General features: G+C 41.6%; 1 protein-coding gene across 47 annotated transcripts in view; it reads right to left on the minus strand.

Annotated features, from left to right (window-relative positions):
* Positions 1-15,421, minus strand: part of NEB (nebulin) — a 159,335-nt gene that overhangs the window by 30,941 nt on the left and 112,973 nt on the right. For 39 of the 47 annotated variants that reach the window (XM_077936143.1, XM_077936200.1, XM_077936195.1 and 36 more), the window contains 14 exons: positions 14,625-14,729; positions 13,195-13,299; positions 12,206-12,310; positions 9,464-9,568; positions 7,760-7,867; positions 6,816-6,920; positions 5,892-5,996; positions 5,676-5,780; positions 4,869-4,973; positions 4,652-4,762; positions 3,403-3,513; positions 3,035-3,136; positions 2,785-2,889; positions 1,999-2,097 (listed from right to left, as the gene is read on the minus strand). In XM_077936143.1, coding sequence (XP_077792269.1) covers positions 1,999-2,097; positions 2,785-2,889; positions 3,035-3,136; positions 3,403-3,513; positions 4,652-4,762; positions 4,869-4,973; positions 5,676-5,780; positions 5,892-5,996; positions 6,816-6,920; positions 7,760-7,867; positions 9,464-9,568; positions 12,206-12,310; positions 13,195-13,299; positions 14,625-14,729 — 1,476 coding nt within the window. Of the gene's footprint in view, positions 1-1,998; positions 2,098-2,784; positions 2,890-3,034; positions 3,137-3,402; positions 3,514-4,651; positions 4,763-4,868; positions 4,974-5,675; positions 5,781-5,891; positions 5,997-6,815; positions 6,921-7,759; positions 7,868-9,463; positions 9,569-11,458; positions 11,564-12,205; positions 12,311-13,194; positions 13,300-14,624; positions 14,730-15,421 lie in introns of all 47 variants that reach the window. The other 8 variants (XM_077936205.1, XM_077936113.1, XM_077936101.1 and 5 more) reach the window with 4 other exon arrangements.

Below are 15,421 nucleotides of genomic sequence, written 5' to 3' on the forward strand. Positions count from 1 at the left end.
AGAAGAGGTAAGATATTAGTCATTTGCTAGAGAGAGAGAAAATAGTAGTTATACAAATCCTGGCATGAGCCAGCAAAAATTAAGCACCTGGATTCCAAATGATTTCGAGAGCTTATGGTGTATTTTAGCCCTCTCACGTTGAAATCAATGGTTTGATATGCTTAATTTTACATGGATGGCACCCAGTCTTCACCCCACCCCTGGCAAGAGCTGATTGACGTAACTGATGAAAGGAATAGATCATGCTAGGGACCAATGCACAGGGCTGAAAAGAAGAAAAGTTTTAACGTTAGAAAACTGGAAGATGCCGCAGTGCAGATTTCAATTCCATTCCACGATTCTGGATGTCTAAAACATGTTGGCATGTTTTTATCCACACAACCCTGTATCCTTCATGCTGGATAGCCTCATCTTTTGGACATGGGTTGACAAAAGATGCCAGTGGTCAATATTCAAGTGACAGTCAAGTACACTGTTTATGTTTACTTTTTAAAAAATGCAGGACACTCTGGGCACTGATGCTCTTGAGAAGGACAAGACTCTTCCTACAATGACACAGACACACAAACAAACAAACAAACAAACAAACAAACAAACACAAATGACATATTACAGGTAGGTGGGGACCATTATGGGCCGCCACAATTCAGAGGTGCATTTTGTGTCTGATTTCTGAATGAATAGTGGCTCCACAGGGCACAAGCTACTTTCTTAGAATACTCTGTGGGTTTCAAAAGCATTTTGACATTTGTCGTGAGGACCCACTAGATCAAAATGCAAGTCTCTCATTAATACTTGCGATTTCCATCAGGATTCCGTACTTGCTAAACAAGGTTTGTTAATGGATATGAGATAATGAACAAAAAACAAGAGGCAGAGGGACTTGTTTCAATATTAAAACAAAAAGCAGCAACAAAACCATAAGACACAGTATACAAGAGTAGCAGTAGCAGTGACAACACAGATGACATAAGACACTGTGTAGACAATGTTTTGACAGTGTTCATGGCAAATTCCTGCTGTTTCTCACAAGTAGAGAAGGACGGTTTGTCTGACATGCAGCTGTCCCATGCAACAATCACAAAGAGAAATGGAAAATAAAAACACCCCCCTTTATTCCTTATGAAATTTCTGTTCATAACCTGTAGAAAATTGGTGCAAATATGTCATTTACTTTTTAAACCATTTGAGAGCGAGTGAAGAATCATCTGAAAATGTCTGTCCGCAAATAACAGTAGTTAAGGAGCTATTTGCAAGAGTTTAGGAATTTGTTGGAAAGTAATTCATCAGAAGCCTTTTCCCTAAATTGGTGGCTTTTAATAGGGGTGTCCATATTGTTATATTCAATGAATGTAGACTTTGAGGACTGTGTACAGAAATAGTTGAGCTGTTCACTCGTACAATTTTTTACATGCAGCATTCCACAAGAGCATATTTTGTTGAGCTATAAGAGCTTGTACCTGTGCTCAGTGAAATGTGTGGACAAGCTTATTCTGTTTCAAGAAACTCTGGGTTCTTAGTGAGAAGGTCAGTAATGATGAACTAGCTTCCCTGAACAACAGCTTGTCCGCTGCTACTGCTCTTCCTCTGTGATCCTGGAGAGGACTGGGAATGTTCCAGGATATATTCTCAGTTAATTCAGGGCAACGGGTTGAAATTAGTGAATGCTTCAGGAATTGCCACCAATGTCATATAGAGGGAAGTGTAAATGTTTGACTAAATTCTCCACTTTCATGTATTTTGGGCACCTCAAGCCTTTTCTTGAAGCCGAGACATTCTCAGAACAAATTCACTGTCGCAGAAATTCCCAAGCAGAACTTTGCATAAGGAAGAAAGGGGAGGTCTCACAAATCCACAAGGTTTTAATGTTCTTTTTTAAAAATAAAAAAAATAGAAGCAGTGCCTTGAACACTTAGGATTGTGCCAAGAATATAGAATCTAGCAAGAGACTCGTGAAATTGGTAGCAGCGTAGGAGAGCCGCTTAAAATCCATCTTACATGGCTACTTAGGACATTAGCTTTCTTAACGTGTCTCATCATGGGCGTGTCGTATGATGCAGCCCCATGGCCCCTCATGCGTCCTTTGATGTATTCTGCCTACAAAGCGTAGCAAGATAGCAAGATTAGAATGGCAAACCTCCAAGATGGACAAAGCAAGAAGCTGAGGTAGAAGAGCCAGTGACATTCCCGTCTTTGTGGGGGGCAGGGAGTCTCGTGGGAAACAGCATGGGTCAGAAATGCACCAAGTGAAGTCGGTCAAAGTTTGGCAGAGAAGAAAGAGGCATACGCTAGCACCAAAACGCAAAAAGTTAACACATTGTTTGAAGCACTTTTTTTGAAAACATGCCTGAGGGGAAAGTCCAGTGCTGCTACCCTCACTATAGAAATATGTAACAGCACAAACATTAAAATGTCTGCCAAAGAAAATTGATAAGGGAATAACTGGAGAAAAGACAATAAAAATAAAACATTTTGCCTCCCAGTATACAGTAAATGACCAAACATTTATGGCATGTTTTTTTAACACAAAAATTGTTTCAGGTCATTGGTATGGGAGCCCGGTGCCTTCCATATGTTGTTGGACTCCAGTTCCTATCACCCGCAGCCAGCATGGGCAATGGTCAGGGGAGATGGGAGGAGTTGGCCAGAAAATATTAACCACCCCGATCTCAAATAAATTATCTCTAAAGCTGCTTTATCTGTAAAGTCAACGTTACATCAAAATGATTGCAAAAGAAAATGTGTGCCATATGGTTATAAGTTGAAGCAGCCACCTGTTCATACCTGGCTTGTAAGTTTGGACACCTCCTTGGCAAGTTCAATATCTGGACGTCCAAGCATGCTGACTCCCATACCAGCTTCTCCACGAGCTTTGGCTTTATATTCAATCTAAGACAAATATATGAAATGTCAAGGGGTTAAAAAAACAAAAACAAAACCCCCTCTGGCTTCTACATACTGAAATGAAACTATTTATATGCATGCTGCCATATTGCCACAAGTTACTGAACAGTTACACTGATAAAGTACTTACATCACTGACTAAATGGGAGACTTGGGTGGCTTTCTTAATATCAGGGCGATCCGCCACACTAGTGTAATGGAGCTTGGATTTGGCATCCTTTTTGTATTGGATCTAGGTGAACACAAGGATAAAGAGAAGCAGTTACTGTTGTGTTTTCTTTTTAAGGAAAGAACAAGATCCTCTTGATGGTAATGTTTTCACCAGAGCTATTGTTGATGCCCACCACCCATGCGAAAACTGCATACGTTTCACTGTAATGAAACAAAGTCTGCATGGAAAAGCTACAGCCACCCGTGTCAACGTGTACGGCTTCGAAAGGATTATTCCTTAGATTGCTCATCCAGGGTTTTAATGACATAACTGGAGGAATAACTTACAGTGCTCTGATTCTTTGCAACTTCCATGGCGTGTTTCACATCAGGAGGCTCCAGCATGATTGAATAGTCTGACTTGCCTTTCTCCTTGTGGAATTTCTTTTTATAATTTGTCTGTTTCGGAACGGAAAAGAGTTGTGTCACACATTCTTCACCTGAGGCTTACTTTGCCGACATTTATAATAAGAAACATAGGTGATGACTTCTACGCTTAAGGAAGACAGGTGCGCGCTCACACATGCACTTGTAGGTTAACTAGCTTTGTTTCCTGATCTGCTGCAAGTTTTCCTCTACGGTCAGAAGCTCTCCACATTAAAAAGAGAGAGGGAGAGATTCAAAGGGCAGCTACATAAATGAGAATAAAGTTGACTGTAAGGATTGGTCCCTATGTGGAAAGCCCATCAGTCAAAAACATTTTGCTTACAGCTGTCAACAAACAGATATTGTATTGAATGGGTGTTCCCCTGCTGATTTATGCCTATTCAATCCAGCAGAGATTTTCGTCAGTCAAACAAAGATCAAGGTGATCTTCAGTGATTGCTCCTTCCTACACCAACCCCATGCTCCTGAGTGCTGGGGGAACCCTTTGGAAGAATATAAAAGATGGGACACGTACCCAAAATCATAGGGGGCAAGCACCAAGCAATTACTTAACCTATGTCTCAATTGCAGCATCCATATTCTATTTACAGTTATTTTTAAATGACTAGAAAGAATTGACTGCAATGAACCCAATTCTGCTTATGTGTATATACACACACACACTGTTGTAGTTCTTCAGCTGCTATCACTGCCACTCATTTCTACCACACTCTTTAATTTGTAAAGCGTTTCAAAACCTTTGCTCTATGTTCATAATCAAGTCCCTTACCAACAATTCATTCAAACAGGCATGGATTGCGCAAACTCATGTCAGAAAAAACAATTTCCAGACTTGACAGCCTACAGAAATATATTTGAAGGCATTCTCTCTCTTTTTCAACACGCTAAGCTTCCATCTACACACGATTTCAGAAACCCTGTTCAACCACGTTATTAGACTTATGCTGATATTTAACTATGTGAGCTGACAGGCTGGTGTAAGTAACATCAGCCCCGGTGAACAGAGAGCAGCACCCTTTTAGTAAGCCATAATTAGTGTGAAGTATAATTTATAGCGGAGCAACAACAGTTTCCATCACCGAGTAAACAAAACAAATGCAAGCGTCAACTCAACCAGTGATGTGGCTATAGTAATGCAAAAGCAGTTTACCTCACTGACGTTCTTGGTTACGTTTTTGACATGAACAGTGTCTCGTGTTTCTGGCAATTTTGTAAAGGAGCCATGTGGCAGGTGCTTCTTAACATGTTCTTTGTATTTGTTCTGACGATGAAGAGAAACAACGGTTATTGAGGTAATATATATTAAATAAGGAATAAATGCTGAAAAGTGGAGAATTACATACATACATATATAAATAATAAATTACCTCAGACACAAGAGCGCTAACAGTCTTTGCAAGAAGGATCTGAGGAGTATCTGGAACTGGGTGGATGATTCCCCTTTCCTTGTTATGCTTCTCTTTATATTTTAACTGGGATATGAAATGGAAAGGTATTAGTTTCAAGCAGTGTATAATAAACAGGGCTACACAAATGGGCTCGCCGCTGATGAGCATGTGTTTTATTCTGGTGTGAGTCTCCATCCTTCTCTGGACTACAGAAAGGCAAGAGCTAGCTCAAATTTTGCATTAACTATTGGAGAGCTTTGAAGGACTCTGTTCTAAAGTCAAAACATAGTCTGGGGAAATTTCAGCCCTTCTTCCAGTATGAGAGAAGAGTGGGGGATTTCCTGACATTGTACTGAGACCTGGTGATGTTCAGTGTGGCAGAGACAACTCTTTGCCCTTCAACCAGTTTGGAGTGGGGGCGCTGGATGGCATTAACAGTGCAATTGTGCTGGGCCCTGGAGATGTTTGAAATACATCCAGAGCCCAGAAAGGCACTAGTAAGAAGACAGTGACTTGGGCTGGTTACCAAAGCTACAGGAAATTTGAGGACCCCTGTAAATCATGGTAGGTATTTCTTTCCTTACCACTATTACCAGAACTGAACCTGACATTAAAAGGTGTTTTTGTTATCCAGTGCTGAAAATGTTTCTTAGTGTGATTGGTTTGCCACACCTATTTAGAAAAGTGCAATCATTTGCTAAGGTTTACATGCTGATATGAGTCTCCAAGCCTAAAAAAGGGGTGGGGGTGGGGAAGCTTCCATTAAAAGGATTTTAGAATACTCACATCACTCGCCAAGATTGCATTCTGCAAAGCCAACACTGTGTTTTTGTCATCTGTTACGGATAGCTTGCATCCTCTATAGTACTCTCGGTCATACTTGTAATCATACTACAAAGAAACAGGAGAATAAAAAGTGTCAGAAGTGCAGCCTGTGGCAACAGAGGTATGCCTTGCTATGTCAGGAAATAAAATGGGTGCATGTGGTTTTAGTTTCCTTACATCACTCTGTTGCAAAGATGATTTGGCAGCTTGGATGAAGTCCGGTCTGTCCACAGTCCAGTGCCAGTGAGCCTTGGCAGCTTCATATTTCTTCTTGTAATCCAGCTGTTCAAAGAGAAATAGATAAACAATGTAAACATAGACTCAAGCCATTCTTGTAAAAGGGTCACCATAAAACAAGAGTGAAAAGGATTTTTTTTTTTATTCCCAAAAATAAATACATAACTAAATGTTTGGTGGTGCAGATGCAAACTTCCAAGTCTAGGAATTCTGGCACTCCCCACTTTCCCTTAGCCATTTATGTTGGCCATCCAAAGCTGAGCAGTTGATAAATCTCCTATTTTTACCAGTAGGCCTGGAGCACAAAAAAACCCCCCACAATATATAATAATGAGTGGGCTATGTTTGCCATGGCTTGCAGACTGTACAAGGCTGCAGACAAACAGGTCTGTCACTTTGTACTTTTCCATCCATATCTGCCTTTTTCTCGCTCTTCTACAGAATTTTAGCTCTGCTTGTGTGCTGCTGTGGAACAAGCATGGGAAAAGGCATAGCCTTAAAAGGAAAAAGACAAAAGATTAGCCAGGTAGTGGGTTTTATGTTTGGAACGACCAAATTTTTTTAGCTGTCAGGAATACAGGATGGTTTGTTCATACATGGCTCTTTCAGGAAGTTGGAACCTGGGAATTTGCACCACCTACAATTTGTACTCTGCCCAAAGGGATGGAGGTGGACATTTCTCTATCCCACACATATCTAAAGTTGGCATGAGATGCACTGCCTCATCCGATCCGGCTAGGAGTTTCCGTAAGCGTATGGAAATTAGGCACCGAAAGAGGCCTCAGCTGAGTGGGACCTGGGAGCCCTACTCCCTCAGTTTCCTTTGTAAGGCTTAGTCACCGGTAACAATAGCACTGGACTCACATTGCTGTTTACTTTGTAGGCCTGCTTGGCAGCTTTGATATGAACGGAATCCGGTACAACGTTGCAGTGAGACTTATTCTGTTGATAGACTTCTTTGTATTTCAGCTGTCGAAAGAACAAGAAGGTTAACATTGCACGTCTCTTTACAACAGCACGGCTAAACAGAAATCACCCCAGGGAAAATTGCGTTAATCTGCCCTGGTAGGTCCAAGGAGATACTGAATTTAGCAGTATCCACTGAGCAGTGGAGTCCCATTTACCCTAAGAGAACAACCTCCGCTGCATCAAAGTTTCGTCCTCCACCGGCAGCCTCCAGCCCCACCTCCCCCACTGTTCCAGAAGGTTTCCACCCACCCACCAGAATTGCATGAGGGTTGTGCTAGGAGCTGCAGGAGAGAAACAGGGATTTGGCAAATGTCACTTCCGATCTTCTTCTGCCATATGGGAGAGCCTGCTCCTACTGGTGGAAGCAAAGTCTAGTACCAACCCATAATACCTACGGGCCTTTCTCTTAATCCCCATAAAAAGGTAAGCAATCTGAGTGGTAAATGTGTAAATATGAGAAAATTCATTAATAAATTCATTCATTCATTCATTCATTCTCCTACCATGAATCTATTGTTTCAACAAGTATTGGCTTACAGCAAATAACCATACTTATAAACACTGCTATGAAATGTGAGCTATGTTGAAAATAAAGAATTATATTTAAATAGTCTAAGGCTTAGCTTTTATAGTGACGCAAACAAAATCTAATATATATCATCTTACAGACTAATGAGCAAAAAATGAATTTGGAACTTTGCTAGACACAGTTTATATAGAACGACTGGTCTCACCTGAAGTGTAGATTTGCGAGTAGGGATGCTGGAGCCAATGAGCGGAGTCATGTCCTATCCCATTGGCTCCAGCATCCTGCGAGGTAAATGATATTGTTTACTTACATCACTTATTCTGTCCTTGACCTTCCGTACGTGGAGTAACATGGGAGTATCATGGATTGTGGTATATCCCTTTGGTTTGGCCTTGTTATATTCCAGTTTGTAGAGGATCTGGCAGCAAGAAAGGGCCAAGTTAAGTACAAGCAGTCATTAGAAATAGCATATTAATTTCTTTTTAAAAAATACCCAAAGTGAACAGATATGTATACAACAATATGCATTGTTGTAGTTTACCTTAGACTATCTGAAGGAACTGGAGAAGGGCTGCTCCGTCCTCTTTTCCATTCACTCCCATGGGTTTTCCACTGATGGGCTGAACAGGACTGGATTGGAGAATATATCTCCCCAGTCAGAACCTTACCCACCCAGCGCACTGTCCCAGCCTCCAAGCTGGTCCTGCTTGTGGATTTCACAACTGGTTGGTGAGGATGCTGGACTGTGATGGGCCTTTTGACCAGATCCAGCGGGCTTCTTCTTACGTTCTTCTATCCTTAACCCATCCTCCATGTGCATGAGGAAGCACACAGTTTCTCCCCATCTCCTAGTGAGCTGTCTCCTACTTGTAAACATGAGGATGGGATGTCCAAATGCTGCCCAGGTACACACAGTCTTGCCCAGGTGAAAAACTGCATGCTTGATTGCTGCGCTAAAGTAGGAAATCAGCTAGGCAGTTTTCACCTTCACGATCTGAGCACTCTCTGCACAGGCAGCATTGGGATGTTCTGCTTCGGCAGGTGGAAGTGGTAGAGGGAGGGATGATGTGCTAAGCGTTTAGGATCATGGCTATCGGGCTTGGACTGCAACCCTTCCAACCATTGGCACTTATCTTATCTGGACCTGCTTTTTACTCAAAAGTCTGCATGAGCGCATCCTTCTGGTAAGCTTTCCACTTTCCTAACGTATGCTTTGAAGCGCAGGAAGAGCAATGGAGAAAGCATGGTACATTGTTTCTTACACTAAGTATGTAACCTCTCACATGTGGGTGCGCTACTTGTGCCCAGCCGGTGGCTTCCTATCTACAATGGAGAGAAGGCAGAGGGTCAGGGCAGATTGTGGGTGGAAACATGGGTTGGGTGGTGTAGGAGGATGCTGGTTAGTATAAGGAAGATGCCAGACTCAATCCCTCCATAGGCAATTGACCAATTTTTGGGTTAGTCACTGTTTCTCAGCCTAACCTACCTTACAGGGTTCTTGGGATAAATTAGACCAAGCCAATTTCACCACTCTGTGCAACTTGGAAGAAGAGTTGGATGGGTGTGGAACTGTCCCATCTACCCCCAGCCACACAATGCATCCGTCTTCCATAACACGGTGCATCCCAGATGTTGTCAGACTGCAACTCCCATTGACCTTAGCCAGCATGGCCAATAGTGAGAGATGATGGGAGTTGTAGTCCAGCAGCTTCTGGAGGGTACCAGGCTGGGGGAGACTGCACTAAGCTGTTGGTGGTTGCTGAAGTTCCCAAGCTCACTCATTTGCCTGAGCATTTTTAGGCAGACAGTCCTTGTTGCTGTTTCCCTCAGCTTCGCAGTTCCTAACACCAGCCCTGACCCCAAACTGGCAAGCTGCGTTTCTCTTACTGTCCTCTTCCTCTCCCATCCCGTCAGTCCAAAGAAAAACCCTGGCTATCCCCATCGTTGTCACACAAAGATTAGTCCATACTGTTCCTCCCTGCCCCCCATTGGTCATGACAATTTCCACACTTACATCACTGATTTGCTTGTTGACTTTCGTCGTCCTCAGGTGTTCCGGAGTATCCACAATCGATGTAAACTTGTCCTTCTGCTTTTCATACAGCTGTTTGTATTTGTACTGTGGAATTTTTTTAAAAAACAGCAGCAGTAAATGGTGGGGAATGACAGCAAATCAACAACACCCCACCACAAATGCACACTTTAAGAAGAGTCCTAGCCTTAGCCTGCCTGTTCCAGCAGCTGTCATAGAAGTCAACCGAAACTGTGTACGTGGGGGGAGCCAAGCCCACACGATGGAAATGCCGGAGTTAAGCTTGCTTTTGGTTACGCTGACTTCTAAACAGGTCAAGTGTGGGGCAGTGGCTGGAGCACTAGATTTGGACATGGGAGCTTGTATCTAAACACCCTTCAGCTATGTGCTTCCAGGGTTGGCCTTTGGCAAGTCATCATCTTTAACTTATCCCACAGACTTGATGTGAGGATAAAAATGGGATAATCCTTTGCATCATCCTTCCCTGGGCCGGAAGCAAACACAACCAATAAAGGAACTAAACTAGCAGGGTTTGCCGCTAGTGGATAAAACCCCAAACTCTACGATCGCACTAAGAAATCAAAGGAGCCACTTAGCCGAATAAGAAGAGTGGGTGAGTAAGCATTTAAAAAATGGGTTTAAGAAGGGTCCCCACCCCCCTGCTCAGTCAAGCCCACAAAGTCTACTGCAGGGGTAGGCAAACTAAGGCCAGGGGGCCAGATCCAGCCCAATCGCTTTCTAAATCCAGCCCATGCATGGTCCAGGAATCAGCGTGTTTTTACATGAGTAGAATGTGTCCTTTTATTTAAAAGTTTCTCTGGGTTGTTTGTGGGGCCTGCCTGGTGTTTTTACATGAGTAGAATGTGTGCTTTTATTTCAAATGCATCTCTGGGTTATTTGTGGGGCATAGGAATTCATTCATTATTTTTTCCAAAATATACTCCAGCCCCCCACATGGTCTGAGGGGCAGTGGACCAGACCACGGCTGAAAAAGGTTGCTGACCCCTGGTCTACTGAGATGAATGAGGTTCTACCAGTTTATGACTGTGGACGGCAGCCCTGTAGAGACTCTGGTAAAGTTTACTGAGTTGATTTGTACCTTTGGCTAGTCTCTTCACACAACAGTAAGATAGCTTTGGTTAACCATGCACCCAATCGACATTTAAATTGTAGCATGGGGGTGGGGAGGCTTTGCAATGTAAAACTGTTACTGGTGATTATGCTTATGACTTAAAATATATGAAGTAAGGCAATGAAATGTATTCATGGGAGAATGGAGAAGTGGGCGTTTCTCTGCAGAACATTCTTTGCAGCTGAAAATCTTGGTCTAGCTTATAGAAAAATTGGGAAGCCTTAGCAGTTGTCTAAAAACGATGCAAAAAAACTGCTTTTTAAAATGTTGCTTCATTTTCACTGCATGCAAATACAGAGCATGCAAGACAACACATAGCATGCGTAAAAGAGGGGGAAGAAATGCATGGACAAGGAATCACAACACATACAAAATAATGGCAAGAATGCTTTAAGCAGGGCTTGGTGATCAGTACCACAAGTAGGAAGACATTTGTGTAGGTTGGATAAAGAGAACCCAGTCTGTGGTATAGTTAATCTGGTGTATTTTGCTTGAAGGTGGCTGGCATTCCAAACCTAACCATATCTCCATGCAAATAAATTTCACTGATTTCAGTGCAAGTTACTTTTAAGTAAATGTGCTTAAGAACACAGCCTGGCACCCTGATCTTTCCTTTTGCTTGGAAGATCAAGAGGGTTCTCTGGCTGCAGATCAAGAGGGTTCTCCTGCTCAAGAGAATTTTACCATTTTATGTCCAAATACTTGCATCTTAATTTGATTGTTAATCCCAACCTCTAGAGTTTGAATGCTATCTATTGCACCTGGTATTGGAGCTTTTCATGGATCCACATGGTAACTTAGGTCCAATTTTGTAACAAGAAGCCTACAATCCTATGCACACTTACCTGGCTCTCCTGAATTGTGTTGTACAATGCTGTCAGCATATCTGGCCGCAGAATTTCATTACATCCATGTTGCAGGAACAACTTGGCACTAGCCTTATATTTTTTCTGTGCATGCAAACAGCAACGAAGCACAAAAAAGACTTATGAAGACAAAGAACTACAAAAAAAGCTCTAGATCCCAGAACAATGAGATTTAGGCCTTTGGGATACTTGTGTATTCTCAGAACTGCACCAATGCACAGCATTCACCAGGGGCAACAGAATCAACAGACACAGAACTGAATTTTAAAAATAGAAAAACGAGAGTATTACGGTGCCATCATTATGCAATAATCTGGTTTCCACGCCATTTTCCTTGTAGCACATTTTTGCCTTTGAGCTAAATGGCGCAGAGTTCATTCATTTCTAGGTTATCTTTGCAACTCAACTGACATTTGGTGGAGTGATTTTGACAGTACATTGGTGCATAGTTTATGAGATCACAAAGTATGAATAGGCTCACTCAAAAAGCTGCTATGCTGTTTTGGGTGGCAAAGTACAGATAGGCTCACTCAGAAAGCTGTTGTGCTGTTTTGAGTGGCAAAGTATAGATAGTTCCAGATACAAACAGAGGGGAAACCTTTGTCAATATCATAGGCAAAACCTATGACATCTTTGACTGCAGACATTTCAGGCAGGTAAAGAAGTGGTCATCCAAGAGTGACCATAGCCAGATTCTGGATGTTCTGGCCAGCTCTGTCACAGTACCTGACTGCTTAGTTCGCCTCCCAATTTGGCCAGCAAGGTTCTAGGGTCATCCACCACAAGGGAATACTTATCCTTCTTCTTCTCATAATCAGATTTGTACAATTTCTGTTCACATCGAACAGTAGCAAAGTGAAAAAGTGGAGGCACAAAGATACATTGAGATCAATGCAGAAACCCTTCAGCTACCCATTAAACAAATCCACCCACTTAAAGAGTAACACCATAAAAAGGAGAACGGATATAGGCAATGGAAAACACAGACCTATAATAGCTTTTACAGAGCAATACTGTGCAAGTATTACTGAAACGTAAAACTTGCTGGTGGATCTTACTCCTAAGTAATCACGTAGAGGGTTGCAGCCTTAAATGTACAACACTAAAAACCCTTTAAATCATGCACTGCTATCCTCCATTTAGTTATAGTTATAGTTCTAACTCTATGCATTTATCACTTGCATAAACTTAGTATAAAATATATGCACATGCTATACTATAGTTCTGCATATAGTCTAGATTGGGACCTAGCTACTATTTATCATTCTTTATGTCTAAAGTCAATGGATAGAACAAACACCATTAGATTTACTGTTGGATAAGTGTTAAATGGTTCTTGTTCTTGTATTTGTATTTAAAAAAAAAACAAAAGAAAGAAAGAAAAAGAAAGAAAGGACAGAAAGAAAGTACTATGTGTAAAGACCATAATCTAGATAAAAAGTAAAGGACCCCTGGACAGTTAAGTCCAGTCAAAGGTGGCGCTCACCTCACTTTCAGGCTGAGAGAGCCAGCATTTTTCCACAGACAGCTTTCTGGGTCGTGTGGCCAGCATGACTAAACCACTTCTGGCACAACGGGACACCCGTGATGGAAACCAGAGGCTTTACTCAGAAATATATCCCATTTAATGGAATTTGCAGTCCTAAATTCTCTTTCTTATTTTGTCTAACAAATTTAAATAGAATTGCAATGCAGAAGCCTATAGTTCTACTTACCTCATTCACCAGCTGAGTAGCATACTTAAAATGCCTATTAATTGGACTGTCAGCAACATACTTGAACTTGGACTTTATCTTCTCAAATGACTCCTTGTATTTACACTAGAGGGACATAAAAGACATTTTTTCTAAAAAACAACCACCAACTAATCACTATATGAGTGTGATAAAAACACAAAAAGCATACATTAAAAAAATCAATGAGGTGTAAAGGCGTGAAAGAAACATTGCAATTACTTCATGTAATTATCATGTCAGTAAGTGTGATATTTACTGATTTGTTGCTGTAACTGCATCTGTTTATCTGACAGGGCCTGTCTGTATGGCACTGCAAAACTGGAATATGATACAGTGTTCCAAAAACCTGCTAAAGCTCATTATGTTGATAATTACATAAACAGTGCAATCCTATGCAGATTTCCTCAGAACTAATATTCAGTGGAGATCACTCCTAGGTAAGAGAGCATAGGATTGCAGCAGAGAACAGTTCAGACTTAGTAGAGGATAGACTCAATTACCAGGGAAATGACACCATCCCTTATTTATAAAAGGATACGCTGATGTGAAAATAACACCTCCAAAAATAGATGGCACAGTGGGTTTTCCACAGTGCTTTTTTTTTTTGTTTTTAAAACGAGGTGCCAGCAATCGTATCTTGTTATGCATATACTTTGTTTAAGGTAATGTGTGATCTTGCACTGTTGCCCTTTGTTTCAGTGGAGCCTCAGTAGATAGTCCCAGATAGTTGGGCACTTTATACGTTATCATACCAATGATCTTTCACCTTTGCAGTTATTGGGCAGTTCAATCAACCTGTGCATGCTCAGGTTGGCTGTGGAGAGTTAAAACCAATGACAAATCTTGTTTGTTCTGAGCAGAGAACTGCTTTATAAACATGGTCAACAAAAGAGGTTTAAAGACTGTCTCAAGGCAAATCTAAAAAAAAATGTAGTATAAACACTGACAACTGGGAAACACTGGCCTGCGAGCGCTCCAGTTGGAGAACAGCCTTTACCAAAGGTGTCATGGGCTTTGAAGACACTTGAACTCAGGATGCAAGGGAGAAAAGTGCTAAGAGGAAGGCACGCTTGGCAAATCCACACCGTGATCAACTCCCACCCGAGAACCAATGACCCCACTGTGGAAGGACGTGTGGGTCCAGAATTGGCCTCCACAGTCACTTACGGACTCATTGTTAAAACCGTGTTTATGGAAGACAATCTTACACGGCTATGAGTGATCGCCAAAGAAAGAAGAAGAAACATGGTCTCAAACTTCTTGTCTGTATTTGCATGCATCCATCCCTACATGCAGTGCCTCACCTCAAATAAATATAAAATTGAGTGTATGTGTGCAGAGCAAGTTGGGGAATAGACAGAGAGAAATCACCCTCTTTAAGCTACCAGGCAATATAGAACCACACATACCGGACTGTACAGCGTCTTATTCTTTTCTGCAAGAAGAAGATCAGGAGTATCCCATGCATAACAGCCAATGCCTCTGAGCCACGTTAAATCTTCCTTATATTTAAACTGCAAAAGCAAAATAACAAGAGCAAGGTTTACCACAACATGAGACAATTACAGGAGAGCACCAAAAATTGTTATTTATATCTCAAAGCCAGCAGAAAAATCTCAGGCATGGGATCATGTGGATACTTGGGATCGTAATGATCTAAGTGTACAAACTTGGAGGTAAGAACAATGGCTGTCACTAGAATAAAGTTCAAGGTAAATATGCTTAAGGGTTGAGTTGACAAAATGACAACTTCAATCCACATAGTCCTATTAGGCTCAATCTGACTTTTTGCTGCTCTGATGGAACAAGATGAAATCGCAAGTATCTGCTGTTTCTAATTGATTGCAAATGTGGGCATTTCTGTCAATAGCAATAGATTTGACTGAATTAACTTCCCTAAAAATTAAATTGGGGGAGGTGGTGATAGTACAAATGGGCAGTGTTTATTGTTGTTGTTTCAACCCTCATGGCCCTAGGTATCAATGGGTATTCTCAGCTAGATAAATGTAAGGCTAGATCAGTTTTTAAATATTTGCATTTTGCAGAGCAATGGCCTTTAAAAGCTGTAACAACAACATAAAGACTCCCCCCCCCCCCCAAAAAAAAAAACCCAAGAAAGATCATGGGGTTTTTATGCTTGCTTGTTTGTTTCTGCAGCAGCTGCTCACACCTCCCATTGAAAAAGAAAAGCTACATCTAAGAGTTA

This window comes from Podarcis muralis, chromosome 1, assembly GCF_964188315.1.
Source record: "Podarcis muralis chromosome 1, rPodMur119.hap1.1, whole genome shotgun sequence".
Lineage (NCBI taxonomy): Eukaryota > Metazoa > Chordata > Lepidosauria > Squamata > Lacertidae > Podarcis > Podarcis muralis.